The 25,016-nt window shown below is 39.9% G+C and overlaps 1 protein-coding gene across 3 annotated transcripts; it reads right to left on the bottom strand.

The window, feature by feature from the left end:
* Positions 1-822: 822 nt before the first annotated feature.
* On the bottom strand, positions 823-24,135 carry gramd2aa (GRAM domain containing 2Aa). 3 transcript variants are annotated; one of them, XM_085349842.1, is made up of 12 exons: positions 23,934-24,135; positions 18,107-18,211; positions 11,591-11,648; positions 10,171-10,471; positions 9,317-9,420; positions 8,682-8,780; positions 6,864-6,935; positions 6,692-6,748; positions 5,865-6,042; positions 3,168-3,261; positions 2,287-2,391; positions 823-1,841 (listed from the first exon to the last, which is right to left on the bottom strand). In XM_085349842.1, the coding sequence occupies exons 2-12, from the start codon at positions 18,199-18,201 to the stop codon at positions 1,838-1,840; spliced, it is 1,167 nt and encodes a 388-aa protein (XP_085205968.1). In that variant the 5' UTR covers positions 18,202-18,211; positions 23,934-24,135; the 3' UTR covers positions 823-1,837. The 3 variants fall into 3 exon arrangements, with proteins under 3 accessions (XP_085205968.1, XP_085205975.1, XP_085205978.1); XM_085349849.1 differs by lacking the exon at positions 23,934-24,135 and having other exon boundaries at positions 10,171-10,243; positions 18,107-18,400; XM_085349852.1 differs by lacking the exons at positions 823-1,841; positions 23,934-24,135 and having other exon boundaries at positions 2,283-2,391; positions 10,171-10,243; positions 18,107-18,400.
* Positions 24,136-25,016: the final 881 nt, after the last annotated feature.

Below are 25,016 nucleotides of genomic sequence, written 5' to 3'. Positions count from 1 at the left end.
GGATATCACCAACTGTAGGTGTGAATGCGAGGGTTCAGTTTAATGGACTACCTGGGATCGACTCCAACCCTCCGATTGTTGTATGGATGAATTTGTCATTTAATGCGCTCCTCCAGAGAAGCAGATCTATTATCTGTTTTTGTTTTTATTAATTTAATCTAATTGAATTACTCACCTGTGATTTTCTGCTTCCTCAGACTAGCTTTAGTGAATATTTGTATTTAAATAAGCAAATCTTTACCCTCAGGGTAACATGTAACGAGGGCTCCACGTCATTAATCAACAACACATTTGTCGCATTGCTGTTTGGCTCTGGGTTTAGTTAAAAGCTGAATCGAGCCCCACGTCATCCCTAAGGTCATACGGTTCCTGTGCGGGATGACAAACCTCTTTCTTGAGTTTATTGAGCACCACGTGATTTTCAGTGATGATGTCTATGTGGCATGTATTCTTTTCTAAAGTCATGGTTGTTTTTCATAGTTAAAATGTTACAAAGTAGACATTTTCAGCGCATGAAAAACGGCGACAATTTATTAAATTTAAACTGATTTCATCAGAAAGAAAACCCGTGCCAGTGATGTTCGGCCAACGTACCGTATGTAATTTATTAAGCGCCGAGTGCTTCTGCCAACATCGTGGGCCAGTTTTATAATTTAGCCTGAGCTGTGGAGGTTACTGAAATTTGCAGTGGTCTTGGAGTCCAGCCTTTTTGTGGTCGTGTATGCCGTGCCAATATGACAGCATGGAAAACCAGACAGTAAAAGTCTTGGCACCCAAATTGACGGGAAAACAAGTAAAAGCCACAGACTTTTTCTCTCTCTTTTGCTTATTTACACTGTTTTCCAATTTAATTCACAGGGATTTCACAAAATAGGACTTGAGGGTTACATGTCACATGTCTGAAAACTCATCATCAGCCAACAATATGACACATCAGTGTTATTTTAAGTCTTAACTCTTCATTTGAAACGTATAAAAGAACCTGGGGAACACCTGCCACACAGCTGACTAGTGATACAATGAAAAACAAAGGAGATGCATGTCATCTAATCGTCCCATTCACATTACAGTTAACACCCACAAGGGATGTGTCCACTTTATCAAATTATATGACGTATAACTTCATTCAGTCAACAGTCTGTGCTTGCAACATTACCTTTTTTCATAAATATCATGAAAAATGATTCAAATAGTCACATACGTCTGAAATCATGTGGACCTGTACTAAGAGAAAGTGCATAGTGGTAACTAGTTTTATCCTTTAAAATGAGGTTAAATAAGAAGAATACATCTGGTTCAGTCCAGTTTTTGTCAGTCACAGTATGGTGAGATGTGCAAGCTACACCCATAACGTGCCTGACGTCTTCATTCTCAGTCTTTTTTCAAGTAATTAATGTGTTGAATTATCGCTCAGCTACTAAAAAAAAAGATGAGTGCCACAAACAGCAGATTCAACAGTAATCTACTCACTATTTCAGGATCGCCTTACACTGAGGCGTCACCAGGTTAAAGATGAAATGCCGGAGAGAGGGACAGATCCTGGGAGACAATCATGATCTAAAGTAAAAAGCTACTTTATATTTAGAAAAAAATAGACAGTCTGTTTGCATAGTCTGGAAGTGATCACTGATTGGGAACTCGTTCCCTGGTGGGAAAGTCCATAAGGAGCCCGGAGTTGGGTTGTTGTTGCACCTTTGCACGGTGCAGCTGGTGCGGAGGTTGGTCTGTTCTGGGCTCTAAGCAGGTCCTGGATCTGTGCAGAAGGGCATCGTCGACTCTGAGGCGGGAGGAGAGCAAACAGCAGCCAGTCTGGAGGCTCACAGCAGACAGCAGTTGGTTATCTAGATGAGGAGAAAGCAGCCTGGTAGTGGACTCCGACACCAGAAATGTGCTGTTATTTATCAGTCTTTACACCTGCTCCCACATACAGCAGTACTGCACAGCATTAATCAGTACTGTTCCTGCTAAACAGAATTAACAAAATACAAGAATATCATAAAATAATACAATATAATAATCATAACTTAATAATATTGCTGATATTTTTTATTTATTTCTGCAAATTCCAGTTATAATTATTCAGATTATACTTTTTTAGCCTTTATTTTTGTTTGTAATCGTAGACAGAACAGCAGGGATAGAGCAACAGGGAATAACAGGTCGGGCTAAACCCAGTCCTCTGCAGTGTGGTTGCAAATTTAACCAGGTGAGCCATACCAGCACCCATATTACACAGTTTAACATTATTTAAATCACTGATGATGCCACTGACACCACGTTACTTACCTTTCTCTCAGGGGTAGATTTGGGTTACCAAGGAAAGACAGCTGCTGCTCCAGACTGCACACACGGAAGGCCAAGTAGCACGATGACAAGATGAGGAGAATAATACTGAAGACAGAAGAAAAGATGCACCCGTTGGTCTAATTAAAAGTGTATGTCATCTTTGCTGATAGTAATGAGTCTTGTAACAAAGTATGAGGGCTGTAATGGCTTTTGATGAACACTGGGTGGCGGCATTTGGCTACACTGTCCTGCAACAACTCAGCCTAAAGAAGAGTAAGAACTGATTCTGTAACAAATCATGTCTTTTCTTTCTTATTATGCAGCCACAGTCATTCATATACAATAATAATAATAATAATAATAAAATGAAATGTTGGGACTTTTATATAATATAACTTAGCTGTAGTTTTTAAAATATACTCTGCATTATTACATAGTGATAATAACATGATGATTTACCTATTTATCTACTTCTGAATAAGTCTGTTATATCTCAGAGAGATTAGTCTCTTCCTCTTATTCAGACAGGGGACAGGGGTCAGCAACATAATAAACAGCTAGCAGATTGACCTAATGCTTTCTGGATAATGCACAGTCTCCCAGGTGGAGGAAGGAGCACATAATGTCCTAAAGATAAATGATTTATTTATATAAGAGACAAATCTTAGAAAAGTTTCATGGGAGGAAACTTGTTGTGTGGAACAAATACAAAATAAAAGGTGTTTTATCAGCTCTGACCCCCTGTGTTCACTATGAGTCAATCATCCACTATTTATATTTCTGCATTAGTGTGTGTGTGTGTGTGTGCGTAGCTGTGAGTCAGCTCCTGGAGGAGATGAAGGTGGTGTTGTTGGTGTCTGTATGTTCCTCAGTATACTCACAGCAGGGTGAAGAACTTGAGCAGCTGGTACTCCATCTGGCCCAACTCTGCCACTGGCTCAGATAAAAGACCTCTGTCTGTCTGCAGAGCTCGCTCTGTAACACACACACACACACACACACACACACACACACACACACACACACACACACACACACACACACACACACACACACACACACACACACACACACACACACACACAGTATAATAAAACCATTAATAGTGGTTGACTGTACCACATAGTCCCCTTTAAATATTGCTGCCTGTCTACCACTCATATGCAATTACAGTGCTTTCATATATTCCCTGAAAACGATATCCAGAGTTGAGGAGTCATAAATAGATACTCTAATTCTGTTTCTACCTTTTTCTTCATTCACTGTAAACAGTGCAAACAGTCTGTGTCATACAGAACCACAGCCTCCATACTGCTCTGTTATTATGTGCATTCTTCTTCTTTACACTGTGGTGTGTTTTTTTAGTGAGATAAAACAATTGTAATATAGGTGTTGACTTACATCCCAGCTTTCCACTCCACAGACGAGCTGTGACAATAACGTACACAAAAGCTCACGCTGATCTGACATTTAATAGAGAGCAGCATTATTGGAGGAGAGTATGCAGAAACAATATTCAGCAGATAACGCGGAAGCTGTCCTCACACAACTTGGACGGCAGACATTGCTCGTCATAATCTCTACTTAATCTGCACCCGCCCAAAGCTTTTTAATACAAGCCCCTCAAATGATTTAATCTCCATTTGAGGCTTAATGTGTTGTTGCATAAGAGGAACGTTGCAATCCAAAAGCAATTACTCTCTCAATGCCCCCCTCTCACACACATGTTCTGTCTGCACAGCATTCAACTAACAATTAAAATGTTTTTTTGATTCACGACCCAAAATTCGAAATATTTTTAAATGATCAGCTTGAACATTTTTTAAAGGTCAATGCAACCCCTGAAGTTTCTCCAGGCCTGCTTTGGGACACCCTGAAGGCTTACACCCGTGGACTGATTATATCATATTCAGCAGGCCTGAAGCGGAAAAATCAGATGGAACAACGGAAATTGGAACTGGAATTGCACGAACTGCAAGCTAAACATAATGAATCACCTTCAGAGCAATTAAGGAATGAAATTCAGGTGGTTAAAACAGCTTTGGAGGCACTATTGACAAGAAAGGCTGAGAAATCTCTTTTCTTCATGAGGCAGAGGTTATATGAGTTTGCTAATAAACCTAACCGCTATCTGGCCAATCTTCTTCATAATAAGGGTGCTGGTTGTAATATCCCATGTGTTAGAGACTCATCTGGTTTACCTAAATATGACAATTTAATTATTAATGATACTTTTAAAACTTTTTATAAGCAGTTATATACCTCCCAGTTTAAACCAACATTGGAACAAGGTATGCATCACTTCTTCTTAGGACTAAATTTACCTAAAGTTACTGAAATCCAAAGGGATGATTTATGTAAACCTATAACAATTAAAATGTTAAACAGCAAATAAGTGTGGCTCAAAAAAAAAACAATTTAATAAGAGTATAGCATCAATTTAATCGAACTTCTGGGATATTTATTGATTCTTTTCCCTACTCATCTTTTCTGACTGTTTTTTCATTAGTTTTGCATTTGGCAAACATGGTAACATGGTTCAGGATTACTGATTGGTGGTGGGTCAGTGATGGTCTGGGGAGGCATATCCATGAAGGGACACACAGATTTCTACTGGCCAGACAACGGCAACCTGACTGCCATTAGGTATCGCATGAAATCCTTAGACCCACTGTCAGACCCTACACTGGTGCAGTGGGTCCTGGGTTCCTCCTGGCAAGAGGATGCAGGAATTGATAACGCTGACTGGCTTCCACTCTTGGAAGCCTAAATCCAATAAAGCACCTCGGGGGCATTGTGTTTCTGTCCAGGTTGCACCTCAGACTGTCCAGGAACTCAGTGATGCCCGGGTCCAGATCCAAGATCAATTTCAACATTTTTTTCCACTTTGATTTTTGGGTTATATTTGAATTCAGCCGTCCATAGGCTGATCATTTTCATTCCCATCAAACAATGTGGCATCCAGTCCATCTTTATAGATATCCAGCATGAAGATTCTTTTTCCCCATCGAGATCTGATATGTTTTCAAAGTGTTGCTTTCATTTTTTTGAGCAGTGTCTATTAATGTTTAATCGATTAGTCTTCTTCTACTAAATCAATGACATTTAGAAAACACACAGTAACAACATGTCTTCAGTCTCTCCAAAGTTAATTTACCTCATACTAAAAATGACTTCCTCCTACCCTTAAACCTCACAGATTAACACCTCCTTACATCTTAAAAATTTTATACTCCCCCCAAATTAAAAATGTTTAAAATAAAGATACAATACAATACTCACTCTTAGAGTGCATAATGCAGGCACTTTATTCCACTGCCCTGCTGGGAGTAGATTTTCTTTCCATGCTGCACTCCTGTGAAAATCTGTACCTTTACCACTGGGACGTGTTATACAGAAAGATAATTTATTATTTTTAAACGGAGACTGAAAACCCGCTTGTGAGATTACTTCCCTCTTTTTGCGTCATAAAACTCAATTAGTCAAAACTCACAAGACCCTGCGATTACGTGGCCTTGCGTGAAGCCTTGACCTTTGTATCTATGATGTAACGCTGCATCATTATCTAGTTTTATCACCTTCGAGTTGCTGCTCTGATTTGAAGGGTGTGTCCGTGGCACTCAGGCTGCTGGTTGAGTTCCCCAGGAGGTCGGGGAGGGAGGAGGACACAGACACGACCGAGGGTTTCCTTCTCCACTTTAACACTGATGGGAATTCATCAACCACTGGGAACACGTCTGGAGCTGGGAAGTCATCCTGTGGCACAGGAGGAAGAGAACAACAGATCAACACATGAGCTGTCAGCACACGTCTGGTTTTAAATAAATGGTTATTATATTATTAATAGTAAAGCCTCTTTGAAAGTAAAAAGCCTTAAATTAGATCAAAGCCTGTAAGGTTGCAAGGGAAAGAAATCTGGGTGTAAATAATTTTGTTTTGGTAATAATGCAGGTATAAACTTTTAAAAGCTCTTGGATGTTTCACTTTTGCCATAGTATGATGACATGATAATCAAACACCCTGTTTCCATGATTATTATCAGTCCAGGTTAGAGTATGATCAAGGACAAGTACGTTAACACAACTTAATTATTCCTTCATGCAAAAGCTGTTCTGTCGCAGTGTAACCTGTGGTGTGTGTGTGTGTTCATGCACACAAACACACAAGGTGACTTCAGAGAGCTCTTTGATAGCATCTTGCAGACTCGGGGAATAATGCACTGTGAGGCTGCAGCTGCAACAAAATGATGTATTGATCCTGTCTGTGTAGGAAGGTTAGTCAGCCCTCTGATCAGTGTTTCAAGCTACTTCAGGGGTACACTTGCTTTAATTTTTCCAGTTTTAAGATTTTTAACAGTTTTTTTTTTAAAGTGGTTTCTCTCAGCGGAAGACATGTCCTCACTGACCAGGGATAAGGTTGGCTCCTCCATGAACTGCTTCAAGCTCAGACTCTTCCCATTGACCTGAAGAGGAAAAGCAGATCACTTCTGTAACTAACATGTACACCACGACAAATTAAATTAGCAGTGTAGCTCTATATGTGTGTGTGTGTGTGTGTGTGTGTCCTCCATCTGTCACCTGCAGGTGTGTGCAGATCCTGCGGAGGACGTCATATACACTGTCTCTTGATAGCAGAGACACAAATACATACTGAGAACATAAAAAAGAGAAACAGGGAAATAAACATTCAGTTAACTTTATCATTATAATTTTTACTGTGCAGTAAACACCTGAGAACAACACAGCAGCGTATACCCATGCAGCCAGTTAAGGTTTCTATTTACAATTTTGAGAAGACCCTCAGTTTAGATAAGAGATTATTTCTGTTTCACATTCCCCCTGCCTCCCCCATAACACTAATGCTTATGATGTTAGTCCGCATGCAGTACATTTATGGCTGCAGACAAGCATAAAAATATTTCGATTCTGATTTTACTGAATTGTAAAAAATCTGTTAGAAGTCACCTGGACTTTTCTGATCTCATTTTGGCTCACGTACCAATATTCCTTTGACCTGGATGGAAATTTGAATCACTGTGCGTGCGTGCGTTATCAGTCGCTTTTAAGATGATAAACAGTCACGACTAATTATGTTATGTCTGTCACATGCTTCAACAGAGGCGTGTCTTTAATTCCTTAAATAAGATGATGCTATAAACTAACGTGCTGTCCGGTGAGTCACACTACGTGATGTAAATATAACAACGATTTATCTTCTGAGGTCATTTAGTTGGTAGGAATGGATTTTAGCACGCAAAGAATGTAAACATATATTTGATCAGCTGAGTTAGTGTAAGGAGAAATAAAGAAAGAATGAAAGAAACTGAAGGTAAAGACAGAGGTTGTATATCCTGGTAGGCAGATTTTTACAGTGGGAAGATCCATTGTTAGAATATTTAATGAATACTTCTGTGATTTGGTGCATTATATAGGTCGTATAATGACAGAATGGCTTTAACCTTTTTGATTCTCATAATGCTGAGGAAGCTGCTCTTTTGTCTATATGTGTGCGGACATATGTCTGCTCCAATTAGAAAGAATATTCAGTAAAATATTTCCTTGTAAAACAAACAAACAAACAAAACATCTGTCTCTGTCTTTATCTATTTAGGTTTATAGCAGAACATTTTAAAACAGGACAACAATGAAAACAACGATCTCCGTTCTATCTTGTCAGCTGACAGTATTTCTAACCTTGATATGTAGTTTATATGTAACGCAGCACAGTTAATGTTTGACCACATTACTCTATAAATATAGGGCAACATGATAGAGTTCAGTTGTAAATTACTAGAGTGCTGCCACTTCTGTGGGTTTTTTATGAATCACAACTTTGAATTTTTTGCGTTCACCATTTTTTTTTATCATTCCTTTCGAGTGAGCAAATCATGCTTTTAAAAATGAGTTAATTTGCCCCTCTTCTCTCCCTCAGCACGATGCGCGGTGCACACAAATAATTAATTTGGTGGAACAATTCATTAAAACATTTTTCACCCTCTGGGCCACACTGACTTCAGTGTGTTTATAGGTCTTTTTTTTGCACAGTACTAATTGGCAGTTGAAGATGAATTACCCAGATTTAACTAGATGCTAATGTAGCTATTATTATTCACGCATTGTTGGGGCCAGGGCAAGAGCTGAAAGGTGCAAATTGTCCTTGAAAGCACCACCTGATGAGAGGTTAAATCTGGTGTGACAGGAAGTTAAGAGGCTCATCTTAACATTGCTGTAATGGTGGAAAAACCTTTCGCTCTCTTGTGTTAGCAAGCTGGGACTTCACTCTGCTTCTAACTATAGCACCGTTCTATTTTTTTCCATCTCAGCTTCAGTGGAAAAAACGCCCTTGCTGAGCTAATCAGCATGAGCATTTCAGTTTATGGTGACTGTAATGTTTACCTTCTGGCCGGTGTCTGTGGTGATAGCCAAGCCATTGGGTACGAGGCCTGCTGTTTTGTGCTTCTTCACCAGCCTCACAGAAACGACAGGGATGGCCACCTAAGGAAAAAAATAGATTTTTAAAGCAGGGGTGATAAGGAAATAACACCCTTGTGATTTCAGTAGATGGTAGCAGGGAAGTTAGAGCTAATATCCATCTACGAAAAGCCCTCAGAGAAAGCTCAAAGTGGACACGAAGCGTGTCTTATTTCAGTCAGAATGTGAGGAATGCAGTCTGAATAAGTAGCTTATTGTCACTGAAATGTTACGAGAGGTTTGGTTTCAAGGAAATGAAGGAAAAGGTACACTGCACAACATCAAAGAGAGAATAACATAGCTGATTAAGGTTAAAGGTTCAGTAAGTCTAACTGGCCCTCGTATATAAATTCACCGCACATACAGACAGACAGAGGTATTTTATAGAAGACTGTGAAACTTCACCTCAGTCTGTAAGCCTGACTGACTTTCAGACAAATAATTTGTCCAATCAGTTTGTAAGTTTTTCAGATCCGCTTGTCAGACTCTGACAGGGAGTAACCCGGTTCAAGTTTCTCAGTCGGTTTAAATTTATTAAGCTGTCTGCCAGTCATTCGTACCTTGATGTCCTTGCCGAAGAGGTTGGCATAGAAACACAGCCAGTTTCTGGAAATGTATAGCCGGCCTTGTAGGAGGATATCTCTAAGAAGAGCGCAGGAGTACACTGAGGATAGAAGAGACAAAAGCTCTTCTAACAACAGTAAAACTTGATGAAGAAAACCTTAAAAAGCTTAATAGTAAAAAAAATAGTTCTACTAAAAATATTTTTACTTAAAAACCTGAAAAGTAAAGTACACGCCCTCTGCATGCGCATTAATGTCTGCCAACAAAAACACAATGCAAAAAAAAAAGAAGCTCCATTTAATTCTCACTATCGAGTTTCAGTAGAGGGAGCTATGAATGAAAGAACGGATGAGTGACTTCTGATGCAGCTCTAGTTTGTGAGGTGACGGATGGGTGAAGCTGCAGCTCTGGTCAGGACTGAGCAGAGGCGTGTGATGCCACCGAGGCTACGCCGTGACTGCTGGGCGGTCAGTAAATCCCTTCAAACTGTACGGCTACGTCTCGCTAAACATCTTATTTTCTATTTTCTTATTTTCTACCCGATATACAAAAGATTAAAGGTGTGGTTAGGGAGGAGTTGGAGATGTTTAAAGGCACCTGAAAAGCCCGAGGTTGAGTTACATAAAAGAAAAGAACAATATAAAATGGATTAAGTTACCTTTTTAATGAATAACACGTAATGACTCATTCGTTGCAACTTCAAGGTCGCCAAACATTTTATTTCCAATTCATTTACGTGATAACAGCCACCAATTAAACTAATCTTTTTCATTCTGATGATTGCTTAACTGACTCACTTCAGTTACTATAGATGAGCAGCTTGAGCCAAACAGAGTAAAAAACACAGTACCTTTCATGAGGATCTCATCCTTGGGCACGCACTGGAACAGTTTGTGGTACTGCGAGTTGTACTTGCTGACAGTCTGTGCAGAGGGACAGGGCAGAGTCATGAGCAGCTCCTTGGCGGACCGGCCTGCCTGCACAGCACCGGAACCACCGCCGCCACCGGCCACTCCGGCTCCGCTCGGCGCAGACGCCACCCTCTCCCTCAAAGGACGCGAGTTCTGCACCAGGCTCAGCACGTTGGCACCATACTCACACACACACTCGCGAACATCCAAGGCCTGGAGCAAGCTGCTGCAAGACACACACTGTTCCCCTGTCGTCGGTCAGTACTGTGACAGAGGACTGCCTCTGTGCAACTACCTCTAGTCAACACGTCCTACAAACACACACGTGGCTCTAATGTGCGGACCTACACACACACAACACACACGCGCTGCAGACGCCTCGGTTTTTACAGCCACTGAGCTCTTTCACAACTACAAGGTTGTCTTTCTCTTCCTCAGATACACCAGTGACACTACACTTTACAGCACCCAGCTGACACCCTCCCTCTTCTCCTTTACACACATACACACACTCTGCCCTCATCTATAAAAAAACACTGGTACTCCTCACTGCTCTCACTTGAAGTCTGCTCTTTTTCTGCCTTTACCTTTCCTCTTCTCCTCTGTCAGCATCTCGTCTGTAGTGCCAGTGTCTCACACCTAAAATTCTTCCCTTGTTCAAAGAAAAAAACGTCCATTTTCCTCCCCCGAATGCACGACAGAGCTCATTCATTCCCCACCCTCCTCTCTCGCAGCTCGACTCACTTCCACCTCTAGCTATCTCCAGCACAAGATTAAGTTTCTTCTTTTTTTGTGTCCCGTTGTAGCTCATCTATCTTTCCTTCAACTTGTAGGTGCTCTGTTTGTTATTATCTGCTGCTCCTGTTTTTGTCTTTCTATTAATAGCTCACGCTAGAGCAGCTCCTGTCGTCAGGACTATGGAGCTTACAGTAGCTTACAGTAATTCAGAGGGCTCAAATGCCACTGCGTGAAAGCTGCAACCATTACTGGGGGATGATTTGTTGACAAATTTGTAGTTCAAATGGTATTATGGGGTTTAGTTTGTGGTGCGGTTGTATTATTTCTACTCACTGATGACAACGTTGCTGTAAATTCTCTTTTAATGGGGCAAGAATCTGGTACAAACGTAAAATGAAGGAGTCCAAATGTTTCTCAACTTTATCATCTTAACCACAGGAAATAAAAAGGATTCAATGACTGAGCGCATTTATCTGCTTTCAGATTTAATTTAGCAGTACAGAGAAAGAAAATAATGTTTTAAAGGATGTTCCACTTTTATTGAGTATTTAAAGTAAAATGCAATTAACTGGACTTGAGTCACAGACACAGTTAGGAGCAAAAAGAAGAGATCAGACTCACCGAGCCCCTGTAACACTTCTTCAAATCTTCATAGGACAGGTCTTCAATCAGCTGAAACCTGTGATAAAAAAAAAAAAAATACACTTAGTTATACCGACATGCCATCTATTGCCAGCTCATCTCAATGTGCTGTTTAAAAACATTCGTTTTAAAAAATATAAGAACACTTGAAGACAGATTGATGTCGTCACGTGAGCTAAACAAGGCAAAAATCGTCATCGTGACAAATGGTTAGTTAATCATCAGCATAAATGGAGGGAGATGTGGGCTGCCATAAAAAACAACATAAAGATAAACACTGAGCTGTTCAAACACAAAAAGTGGCCATGTCAGGAGATTATCTGTGTCACTCTTTTAATAGTAGATGAGCACACACGCACACACACATATAACTGGCATCCAACTTGCCTCAAGAGGAATAGTCAGAGTGTTGCAGCAGATGTCACAGCATGATACTCATATCTTTTGCTAAAGCAGACACACACACCCTCCCCGCAGCAGATAAAATCCAGTATAATCAGACCTTTAAGGAAAATGTCATTGAAACATACTGCTGTTCCAGTTAAGAGGTTTAAAAGGAGAAGATATGTATGCAACAATAAAGAGTAAAAGGCAGGGTGTTCTCGATGGTTTCTTTTCTGAGAGACTTGCCTTTCTTCCTCTATTTTCTGAGAGCGCTGGGTGATTGACAGCGAGCACAGCAAGATGTAACGCAGCGCTGATACGAAAAGAGCGCTGCTGAAGGAGATACTGATAAATCAGGAGCTCTGGCCAAACCAAATTGAAGCTTCGCGTGCTCTGTGATGAGTTATCACACTCCGTGGAAGCCACTTCTTGCACTGTGCGAGAGTAAGAGGCTTCAAACGAAGGGCAGAAAGTGAAACTTGGTATATTCCATCATATAGAGCACAAGTCTGTTGCATCATCTCAAAGTCATTGCTCTCACATTACGAGTAAAAACATACTGTTAAAAATATGAAGAAGCCTTCAAGTGTCAGATAAATTATTAGTCAATCTTATTTTTACACAAATACAGTACAAATCCATCATTTTCAGGCTGATCACAAAATATTTATAGATGTCACTGTATTTATAACTGTATTTTAACTACTTTTACCAACAGCCTTATTTACCTTTTTTACGTGCACACAAAATCTACTTCTCAACATGACTTCTTCAGCATCACATTTTGTATTCTCCTTGAGAAGCGTCCTATACTTTATACAATGAGATGCTTTTATGTAAAATCCCCCTCTCTGTTGCCCTTATAGCAGCAGGGCTGTCAGTGTCCCGTCTCTCCCCCAGAGGAGAAACGCTCCTCTGGGTAAGAAGATAGCATGACCTCTGTCCTAAACAACTCTCTCTGACTCTGGTAGTTTTTTCCATGCAGCTCTTTGTCACCGTGGAGATGAGAATGACAAAGTCTGACCGCCGGGGTGCGTGTCACGATGACGCCAAGATAATTACATCACCGTTCAATTTAAGGTTAAACAGCTTTATTTAAAAATCACCAGCATCAGAAAAAATATTCGATAAAACTGAAAAATGCAGTACTAAATATTATATTATGTACTCGAAGTAATGTGAAAAAAGCCATGAGACCATGAGAAATCAATCTGATTATCAGTATGATTCAATATTTGCTAAAATGAGTATTTAAAGATGTTTCTCACGTGACTTTTTAAAAAAAAAAATTAGAATACAATATAATCACACAAACCACCTGCAACTCAACACCTCAAAGACTAAGGAACTGGTTGTGGACTTCGGGAGGTCCAGAGAAGGTCCACTGCCGGTTCAGATAGAGGGGGAGGAGGTGGAGGTGGTCAACAAGTACAAGTACCTCGGGCTGTGGGTGGACAACAAACTGGACTGGTCATGCAACACAGAGCACCTGTGTAAAAAAGCCCAAAGCCAACTGAGGTCTTTTAACATCTGCAGGAAGCTCCTGAGGATGTTTTACCAGTCAGTGGTTGCTGGAGTACTTTTCTATGCTGTGGTGTGCTGGGGGAGCAGCACAGCAAAGAAGGACTCATCCAGGCTGGAGAAACTGATCAGGAAGGCTAGCTCTGTGGTCGGCATGAAGCTGGACACTCTGGTGTCAGTGGCAGAGAAAAGGACACTAAAAAAGACTGCTGGACATTATGGACAATGCTGGGCATCCTCTGCACACGGCCATTAACAACCAGAAGAGTCTGTTCAGTGACAGGTTGCTTCTCCCCAAGACAAGAACTAACAGACTTAAAAACTCCTTTGTCCCACACGCCATCAAACTGTTTAACTCCTCTCTGGAGGGGAGAGGGAGGGGAGACAGGAGGACAAAGGAGGGGGGAACAACTAAGCTGTAGTGCCTCTTCACTCCACTGTGAAATACTTTTGTTAATAGTCAATTTCAATACTTGAAATGTGCAATTCACTTGTATTTTTATTTTTATTCCTATTCATCCCCTTCGTATATTTTATTTATATTATATGTCTCTGTATTTATATATGTGTGTGTGTGTGTATATATAATATTCTGTAACTCTGTAACTTCTGTCGGTGCTGTGCTTTTGGATATCGAATTTCCCAGAGGAACCCACCCGAGGGATTAATAAAGTTTTATCTTATCCTCTTATCTTATCTTAATATCATTATAGCTAAGGTGTATGTCAAAGCTAAAGCTAGCCGCTACCAACTGAAATGTTAGAGAGTGAGACTTTTAAAAAGCAATAAAATCGTTTGGAGAAAGAACGGGAGATTTAAAAAGGACAGAAAGATGCCTCTAAAATAATGCTAAAGGACCAAAGTGATGACTCCTTCGCTTAAATGTAAGGTGGTCACATGTTATGTAACTTCAAATTTGTAAATAAACCTACAGGGGTTTGAAAAAGTCAAAGTCCACTCGACACACATGACTTGGTGACAGATATGCTGAAATGTGAGCTCAGTAATCGTTTGCACCTTTCTTCAGTGTTTGCTTAAAGTTCTGAGTAAGAAGTGCAAACCTGAAAACAGCTCCATCTGTGTGACAACTGAGCCAACTCAAGGTGATAAATTAATGTTGTTGAAAAGATGAATCCTATATATCCAAGAAGGCTTAAAGTATAAGAGAGCAGAGAGTCTGATAAATGCTATGTCAGCCTACTGGCTGTGTGACTTTGTGTGTGCGAGCTTGTCACTGTTGTTTACACAAGAGCAAAGCTGTTCCAGCACTGCCAGGTCTCCTGCTGGTACTCCTGTAAACCTCACAGACCTTAAAGTGATATATCTGTTGTATTATTCTAGGGTCTACCTTACAATATAAAGCGCCTTGAGGTGACTGTTGTTTTGATTTGGCACTGTATCAATAAAATTGAATTGAATACCAGCCAACTTATATTATGTGTCTGCTTAAAAACAAAACAAGACATTGACATCATCCAATCATGTACATAGACTGTATGAAAGGTGACCCAAATAATTGTTGATTATTGTAGAAGGGTCTTTAACCTGCACTCTCTCTGAGGGCCAGTGAGGATAGACTTCACTGGCTTCAAAATGAATTTTAGATTGCATAGAAGACTGTTAGTAGCTTCCCCTGTGGTTGAATCCCACAGTAAGAATTTTTCTGATAGCATTAAATTATCAAGTTTTATTATTCTGTGTCCAATGCATCTCTTAACTCCAAATGCTAAGCTTCACCTACGGGTGAAATCTCTAAGCTGAGGCTCAAAAACAGCAGTCTGTGACACACATCTTTTATATACAGTCTTTGACAATGAATCCAAGTAGCCAGACTGTCTCTTTATAATCTGTATTTTAAATGTAATGAATTTATACTAATATATTGTGTTGTTTTGTAGTATCTACTTGTATTGTGAGGTACATTAACTTACAAAATGTTACATGCTGTGAATTTCATAAGAAATTAATGACCCAAATATGTGAAAATTAAGTGTCATTAATACAAACGTAGAGACCAAAATAAATAATAAGTAAACCATAACCAAGCTAAATAAGAGCCATAATTTGGCCATTAGATGAGCAAACTAACCTCTGTTCAACCTTTCAAATGTTTCATTATTTAATGTAGCTTGCACTAGATGTGAAATTCACAGTTTTCCTCATTAAGCCCCCTCCCCCTCCAGGCACCCCATCATCTTGTGACCACATTATGAACAACAGAGCATGTGTGCTGCTCTGCCTCCCTGCCTGCTGGTTCCCGCCTATAAATAGGCTACACAGTGGCTCTGCACTCTCAGGTGGAGAGAAGAGAGTGATTATTAAAAACACAGGCGGGTCTGTGGGGACTAGTAAGCTCTCTAGTATTCTATCTCCATCTGTCTCCCTCTCACTCTCTCTTTTCCACCAGATCCAGCTTTTAATCAATACTGCAGGTGCATTTGGGCAAAAATCGGGACAAAAGTGCTTTGGGCATTCCCACATGACTGCAGGATAGCTGTGAATGTGGTTTGTGTTGAGATAAAGCATTTTTTACAGTACAAACAAGGTCACGTTGGAATGATACAGATATGGACAGCTCCACTAAAGTTTTGCTTCGTGTTTATTTTGGGCATTGTTCAGAGGGTTTGAAATGCACAGGCTCGGGAGGAAATCATCAAATGTTCAGTGTGTGCTGAATACAGGAAAAACAAAGAGTAATAACAGCAGCAAAATGTGTTGGATTTGTCCTGCACACAACATATACTGAGCAGCAACAACTTTCTCATAGATCAGGGGTAGAAGACTGATCCCGACCATCACCTCTGAAGTTTGGAAATAAAAACAAAGTAAAATGCTGCCTGTGGCACGTGGGTTCGTGTGTGTATATGCATGCACTAGACTGTCACAGTGCCCTTGGCTGCGAGGCGAAATGGTGAAACTAATTACAAGCTCAAAGAATCCTAAATTGAATCCTAAAATTAGAAGGCGAACACCTCCCATCGGTGGCCAGTGTGGCAGTGGACTCGCAGTCAATAATTTAGCTGGAGGAGTGGAAACTGGGACTGGGAGCACTGAGAGAATACGTCTCTAAATGACACGTGTCCACGAGAATGATCGGGAGTTTAAAATCAAAGTGTTCTGAGTGGGAAATGAATAAGGTCACACAAGTGGGAAAAGTAAAGAACGCGTGAATTTTTTTGCCTGCGTGTCCTGAGAAAATCTGCGTTCATTTGAAATATTTCACACAGAAATCAGTAGAGCACACTACAATCAATAAGAATTCTCACTGCTTTACAATAGTGCAGTAATAAAATAATAAAATAACTCATCCTTTGCTTTCAATTGAATCCTTTTTTGCTTTTGCTAATTTTAACTGAAATAGAAAAACTACTGGTGCAGCAATTACTGAAATGACTAAAAATATATATCTGTATGAGCTGTATGAGCATTCAAACAAATGATTCTGTACAATAAAAGAGGTTAGATGGGTAAATATCTACTAATTCGTGGATTTTTAGCCCCTTTGAACGTTTGGTTTTACAGAATGTAACTAAAGAAGTTCAATTACTTCTTTAGTTACATTAAATTATTATTAACTTTTAATCAACTTACAATGATAAACACCAGGTAATGTCTAGCACCACGAACATTTAACAGTTCGGAGCTAGGCACTAAATGAAAGTTATAGTTGAGACCAAAAGAGCTGTTGGACTAACAACAAAACAACAACAACGAAAAGTAGCCATGCCTAAAATCATGCTTTATCAAGTATTTGATTCTTTATGGGACTGTGTTTTACTAAATTAATATCATGTTGTATTAAATAAGTCTCAAAGTCAGCAACAGAGCTCATAAACTCATTAGTATCTACTGAGGTATTAATTGAAGGGGGAATTCAGGTCATTTTCTCATACATTTCTATAAATTCTGAGAAGTCAGAGGCTCTTCTGCACTGGCTTTACTTTAGAGCCACGGCGTAAGTCTATCTTTTAGAAACAGTCTGTAAATATTTGCATGCTGGAACAGAGCTGCATTGAAGTGAGCTACACACAGGAAGTGGATCAAATATAGACGCACCGCTCATTGAGGTGCTACAAGTTTAAGCTAACGTGCATAAAGTGTTCAAGTCCCTGAGTCCGTACCTCAGGGCTAAATCCCATCCCAGAGCAGATTCCCCCAAGATTACATTGCTCCTGCCTTCAATCCTTCTTATATAACACACCAACACACACATGCAGTATATCTGCAGATGCACGCACACACATGTCCATATGAATACTCACAAAAAGCATGATGCATTAGATTAAAGCACTTTATTACGAGTATAACTATAGCATGCCTCCCAAGCACATATATCTTCTTAAAGACCCTAAAGGGAGAAGAGAAAAAACATCCTGTCTGCAGTCTCTTTATCCTTATGTATGCGTGTTTGACCATTGTTTGACATCAAATACAGCTGAAATAAAAGCACAAAATAAGTGCTGTGAAAATAAATCTCCTAGGGCTGACACCCGTGACCGTGCACAGGATACAGATGGTGTGTGGGATGAAAAAAAAAAAACATGGAAAGAGTGTGGCGGAGCAGCGTGTGTTTGTGTGTGCAAGCTTTGCCTGAAGTGGCCGTGTGTGTCGTCGTCCTTGGAGGGGTCCAGGTCCTGCGTTGAAAGCAGGCCTATTTCTTCACTCTGCTCCTGCTGCTCAGTCATGCTCCTGGCCCTGGATACACAAACACACAGCTCTGTGTTAACAGCGGGTAACCTCTCTGCTCGATCTCCATGTAGACGTGTAAAAGAAATGGTTTGTTTTTGCCTCCGTGTTTGACTTTAAAGTGAGCTATTCCCAAAAACTTTATGGGCCAAACAAGTGGACTCTGTCTTCAAAATCAACACAGAGGTGATGCAACATTCAAAGTCTGACGCAGCTCACTGGCACTACATTAAAAATATCTACTTAGCGAAATAAATCTGTGTGCTTGTGCTTGTGTAAACTGGGTCAGTTTGTACCCTCTCCCAGATGTCTACAATGAAGCAGAGCACCCCAGAGGTTGTGCAGATGGCTGACCTGATCTGCTGCTGTGAGCTGACTCAAACATTTTTAAAAAATACACTTTATACACTTTTCAGCGCCACGTGCGACGTGAAATTAATTTTTCTCGGATGAGAAAAGGAGAAGAAGAAGCCATGAATATGACCATTGGTTGTGCGTGAGCTGCTCAGAACAATATCTCCTCGCAGGCTGTGATTGACAGCAAGCCGGGCAAAGCGTGATTCACACCAGGCTCGGTAAAGCGTGGATTCAGCAGAAACGCTGAGAGAACCAAATCTCAGCTCAGTGTTTACTGTGATGTATAATGAGGCTCGAGTCATTTTAACGGCTCGTTGAGATTGGTGTGCACGCAGTTCAGAATAGATGGCAGCAAATGGCTTTAAACAATCAAACACGCCTCACAATCTCCATCTATAATGAGGCTCCAAAGGCAAATGAATATAGATGATTCATCAGACCACTTAAAATAAACTAGAAAAACTTCATTCGTCACAGCATTTTGAGATGAATAAGTACCCTTAAAAAGTGTGACCTGTAATATTTCATTTGATGCTGCATGGGATTTAACACAACTGTTCATACAAAGAGAACTTTTTAGTAAAATGTCTGATCAACTTTCAGCTGTTATATGCCTACCTGCATATGTAATCTTTTTAGTTACAATTTCAACTTTAAATCTGTTGCACATATCTGGTTGACTTCACCTGTTAAATATTTCCCAACCTTTTAAAACTACAGACTTTCAAGTGGTTCACAGTTTGATTTGTTAATCTGTGGGGTTTTTTTTTTTTTTTTTTGGGGGGGGGGGGGGGGGGGGGGGGGGTTGCATCTTGCAAGGCCTTGTGTCAGGAAGGGCCTCTAGCATTAAAAACGGCTAAATCAAACATGTGCAGCTACCATGTGACTAAGGGTGCAATCTACTTAAAGTAGCATCTAGTGGCTTTCATCTAGTCCAAGGGTTTATCCAGTACTTTAAATAGGTGTTAACAAAACAGTGCATCAACAGTATAACAGTCCTTAGCAGTTAGCAGTTCTGACTGTGACTATCTCTGACTTTCAGGTAAACATTACTTCCATAGACACTATAAAACATGGAAGTAGCTTCGAGGTCTGACAAATTAAGAAAATGCATTAGTGCCTTTAACCTTCTTACAGCTCCAGCGTGGGACTTCAGAAACCAGTGGATGGCTTCATGGGAGCTACGTCAGCCTCTAACGTAATTGTGTGAATGCTGAAAGGCATTCACACAATAGTTTGTCTCCTAACATTTGTCTACTTTTAGCTGACACCGCTGATTTGTTAATCCTTTCCATTAAGTCAGTGGTCTACTTTTAGCTACAAATTTTACCTTTTAGTTACTTTTAAAGATTTTAGCTTTTATTTATTAATACTTTTTATCCTTTACGTTTGACTTTTTTCCAGTTTGTGCATTCACTAGGTTCCTATGTCTATCTATGACCAGCATAATTGTAGAATCATAATTTTTTTAATATACCTTTACATATATATTTGTCGAAATGGGTGTTTATGTATTCCCCCACCTATTTTATACACCTATTGTATAATTTGAAATTTCAGCACTGCCTTGCTCTCATTCCCACCGACTGAATAAAGATCTCTGTAACTATATGTCACTCATTTTGATTGCAGTTTGCTTTGCCTCAAAGTTCAACATCACATTCATTTGAAATGTGTTCACTTCCTTTTTCCCCAATTTGGATATATTTTTAAATAAAATTGTAATTCATTTTTTAATTGTCCTAGTAGTCCACAGTCTGTCTGGTAGTCTTTGGGTACACAAAAAAAGGTTTTACCCTTGTAGTGTTTGTGCTTTTCCTACATAACAGCTTCACCTGAAAAGCTCTAGCCCATCTATTTTGTTTCCTCCCTCACCTGCACATCTTTTTTTTTCCACACATGCACACACAAACACATGCTTGCCCTGTGCTATACCTCTGGGAGAGGGGAAGCCTTTACCACCTGCTCTGGTTTAATTACAGGTGCTGATGGATATGGCTCCTGCATGCAGTTTCCAGTATATTATCTCTAATTGGCCAGAAGGCAGAAGTTTTGCGTCAGCCGCTGACCTGTTCAAACAATAGCTGTCTGTCTGGTGCTTGAGGTTACATCTGACTTGTTGTCTGTGATCACAGAGGACTAAATGGGAGGTGAAAGGCTGAATACATAAGTATAGGATATGTGGGGTCTTTAAGCAGAGTTTAAAGGATTCAGGAGCAGTATTTGATCCCAGATGCTGTATTACCGTGAATTTGCATAAAGCTCACTTCTTTTTGTACACTTTTTCCTCTTTAGCTCGTCCACAGAAGGACTGGTAGCTCCCCTTACGATAAGGGTTCAGATCGCGCGAACAGGTGTGAAATGTGTGTGTTTAGTTAGTTAGTTTGTTTGTTTTAATCAATTTTAAATCATGCTTTTTATTTGTTTTTGTTTCTAATGTCTCTGTAAAGCACTTTGAATCACCTTGTTGTTGAATTGTGCTATACAAATAAATTTGCCTTGCCTTGCCTTGCCTTCAGAATCAACATATAAAGGACTTGAATTAGTGCTTACTTAACAGTGTTTATTTTAATAATTAAAAAGAAAAAAACCAATGTGTGAGACTTGTGCATTTGCAGAACAGAGGCTTTTTACAAAATATGGGTAAATGTTACTCCAAAGAGATATGGTGCTGTGAAAACCCAAAGAAGTTTAATGCAAAAAGTGAAGGTTTCTGCATCTTTATTTAAATGTTTTTATATATTATTTGGCCTACTTTGAAAAGAAATACACACTGTTATTGTTTCAATTCATTTTGCTGTAGTCTGAAAATCAGCTTGCAAAGAGATAAACTTGACTCAGTGGATACATAGATAAATGGACCTTTTACCTAACAGCTGCAATTCTTTTTCACATTTGCTTTTCACATGAGGTAAGACTAACTCATTCACAAGCTGCGGGCTTACAGTCTAGACATTGTATAAAACATCTATAGAAATGCATCATAATGACCAAGACAAACAGCCCTGAGATAAACCAACTTTATATCGCTGTGAGTTTGACCGTGAGGATGTTTAGGCCATCTAAAATAGGTTTTATTTAGTCTGAGTGGGTTTCCTGGAAGTAGACGATGAATGCTGCGTCAAATACACCACAACCTGTGATTTTCTCACAGTCATCTGGCTATATTAGCATGTCTGTCTGGAAAATTATTGCCCGCACTTAAACCTCTGATTAAAGTTGGACTGTTCATGTCATCCAGGAGAGCAAACTGAAACAAAATATACCAGGCTGACCAGTTTCTTAGGTAAATAAGAGGTGAGACACTCATTCATTATGTTGAACTCCAATGCTGCTGGAAAAAAGAAGCAGCCTGGTGAGCTCTGTCACAGTATTTCAAGACTAGGCGCATCATTCGAAGCTATCTGATAATGAATCCTTCCTGTTTTTGATGAGAAAGTTCAATACGTAGTCTGTTTATGTGAAGGAACACGCTCTCAAAGCTCATAATTCATGAGATAATGACAAAGCGAATTTGCTGCTTTTCAGTTTTATATGACGCGGTTCAGATAAGAATCAGTTCATATAAAATGATTTAACAGGCTTCCTCTTCTACCCGTGCTCTGCCTCCACAAAGATGGCTGGATGTCCCCATGGAGCCACGAATGAATACATAATTAATACAGAGCTGGCTAAATATTCCAACAGTATAAGTTTTGCATTTTTCTCAACAAAACAGGGTGATGCATTGTGATGAATACTTCAGTCTGCTGTTGGAGCTGGGCAGGGAGTCAACGCTGCTGTAACTTAGAGTTTGTACCACGATTATGAGGCCAAACAATACATGGCCCATTCATTAAACACACTGAGCCTCAAACTTAGCTAACAAAGCAGCGTCCCACCTATCATCTTACGCCAGTGCTCATAAAGACAATACACACATGTATAAACTAAAGGTTGGGGTCTCTTCTAACCTTTGGCCTTTCTTTAGGCCAACTTTCATTCCTTCTGTCTCACTTTCTTTGTTTCTTGCATGAATGTTTTTCAGTTGAAAGCCATTCTTCTCTTCACCTCTCCTCTTCCATGTCCTTCTTTGTGTCTGGACATTTTTTGCTGTCACAAGACATCCCTCAATCCAATAAACTCTAATCTTGTTAAGGTTGCTCATCACCGAGGTCGTCCCTGCGCTCTCTCCACCTCTCGCTTCCTTGTAGACCAGTGCACCAAGGAAAATACCTCCAAATTTCTTTTACAATCTAAAGTCACGTTCATTTTTGAGGCTACTAAACCAAGAACTTTGTCTCTGATTAGATGCGTCAGTAATAAACCATCTGGGTTGTTTACAGTGGATATGCAGGAGAAAAGGTTTAATGTGTCTACAAACGCTGAAGGTGACTTCCTCTTATAGGGACATTGAAGCTGCCAGCAGGAGCTTTCTCTCATGTACAGCAAGTCAACCAAGAGTTTACTCATGAAAAACGCTAACCCAAGGGATATTTGTTTGCAGAGCTTTGGTGCATCACATGGCACGGGATAATTATTATTTTCTTTCGTTTTCTTTGTGTCCTTGAATCAGTCCGTCTATGAAACACATGTACAGCCTTTGGACTCTGGCCTACACTGCTTGAGACCAGACAAAGAAAAAAGAAACCCTCCCCATTGTGCAAGTACCTCAAAACAACCTTTGATGACAGAAGTATGTTTTTAAAGCAGTACAACCCTTCAAAAGTCCATCTTACCTAAGACTTAATGGAGCAGAGTGATTGGTTTAATGGGATTAGAGGAGGAAGGGGAAATTAATAGCTTTGTTGAAAGGTTTCTAGTTACTTCTAGTTAGTAGCCCATTTAATAATTTATTTGTTTAGTGTAGGTATGTCGTGGCAAATCGATAGGCCACTAGCACCTTCAGTTTTAGTAGTAATAAACATGATGATTATGGGCTTGTAAACACGTTTTGAAAATAACTTCATATTTTACTTATATTTTTCAATTTAAGTGGCTACTTCAAGGATTTCACATTATATTCGTGAAGTATATCCGCATGTTCAGCGCCTGACTTGGAATAAACGCCGCTTTTACAGTATTCCCGAAAGCAGCAACGACGTGAAGCTAAACAAGACAATATCTGAATAACCGGGGCCCTTCAAAATAAAAGCAGAAAGCGTTCAAATTTAGAATACAAATAGACATGCAGTAGGCTATAAGGGGCACTAAAACACAACAAAAAAAGTAAATTTTGGTAAACTCCACGACCAGCAACTATTCATACAGACCATCGACATCTCTAAATTCCTCAGTGAATCCCTAAAGGCATCACGGGTGCATTTTTTTTAAGTCATTTCCGGAAGCATTGCTGTTTTTTTCTCGCTAGCTCGATTTACATAAGGTTTCCTACCTGTAGCTCAGAGGCTGCTGTCGCTTTTTCCTCTGTTGTTTTCCAGTAGCTCCACTAAATTCTTCAGGTCTTAGTGGTGTTTCTCGTCAAATTCATTTTTTTATTTTATGCTTTTCCACGACAAACTAACAAAAGCACCCAGTTTCCCGCCACAATAATTAAAGCTTAAGCAGGGAAATAGGGCTGAGCTGCAGCGTCTTCACAAGTGAGTCCGAGTGTGAGGTGGGTTGAGCTTACCTATTAGCTAACTGTTTACAGCAGCCGGGGGATTACACGGTGGCTATTTTTTCCCCTCGCAGACGCTCAGAACAGCGCGGCTCGTTCATTTGCACGTGCAGAGATAACGGAAATTAAAAACATGACGTAAAAGATCAAACTAGTTAGATTGTTTTTTTTAACTGGGGGAGGGGTCGTGACTTTCATTCTATCTTTTATACGTTAACAACATGTTTCCGTTTCCAGCTGAGGAGTTTAAAAGTGTATAATGTCATTATAAAGCGTTACTCAGAGGCAATGTCTCAGCTCTTAGTTATTGGCCACGTTATCCATGGAATAAAATAAAAAAAAATAATTACATCTCAGAAGTATTTTTAAATAACTTTGTAAAGATTATTCAGCGTATCATTGTATCATCTGCAAATTATCAGACTGCTGTTTCAGACTTACATTCATAGTAAACGACCAATAACTGACATGTAATGGCTGCCTTGTTACATTGCAGATGTTTTGCACTCATATGGAAGCAACAAATGTGTCATCTGGTGCAAAACCATCAAGTGGAAGATTTAAAGGAGAATCGTTTAAGGATGTTTGAAGGGGTTTAGCCGCTGTCCCTCGTCTTTCTGTGCACATGTACAAACAGTAAAGGTTCAAGCATCAAGCTGTCTGTGTGCATTAAGTGCTCTGAGTCCGAGCTCTAAGGTCAAACTGAGACACTTTCCAGAGAGGATGTTGCACTGAGGAGTTTAACTTTTGAAATCGCAGTCCAAACACTGCTACTAAGTTGGGTCGTTTTAAGTTGACAGTGCCGCACAAATAAACCCTGAATCACACATTTTGTGGTGTCAGTGATGACTAATTGAC

Source organism: Diplotaxodon limnothrissa, linkage group LG1, assembly GCF_057381915.1.
Source record: "Diplotaxodon limnothrissa isolate DT_005_m linkage group LG1, D_limnothrissa_male_GT1.1, whole genome shotgun sequence".
NCBI lineage: Eukaryota > Metazoa > Chordata > Actinopteri > Cichliformes > Cichlidae > Diplotaxodon > Diplotaxodon limnothrissa.
The sequence above is the reverse complement of the archived record's forward strand: the minus strand, read 5'-3'. Positions and strand labels throughout refer to the sequence as shown.

Bases quoted from the DNA above. Each gene is read 5' to 3' on its own strand.
- gramd2aa (XM_085349842.1), bottom strand. From the start codon at position 18,201: ATGACTGAGCAGCAGGAGCAGAGTGAAGAAATAGGCCTGCTTTCAACG. The intron at 9,421-10,170 runs GTACTGTGTTTT...TTCTATCCTCAG, and splicing joins GGATGAGATCCTCATGAAAG to TGTACTCCTGCGCTCTTCTT. The intron at 6,043-6,691 runs GTCAGTGAGGAC...CCTGTGCCACAG, and splicing joins AGGAGCCAACCTTATCCCTG to GATGACTTCCCAGCTCCAGA.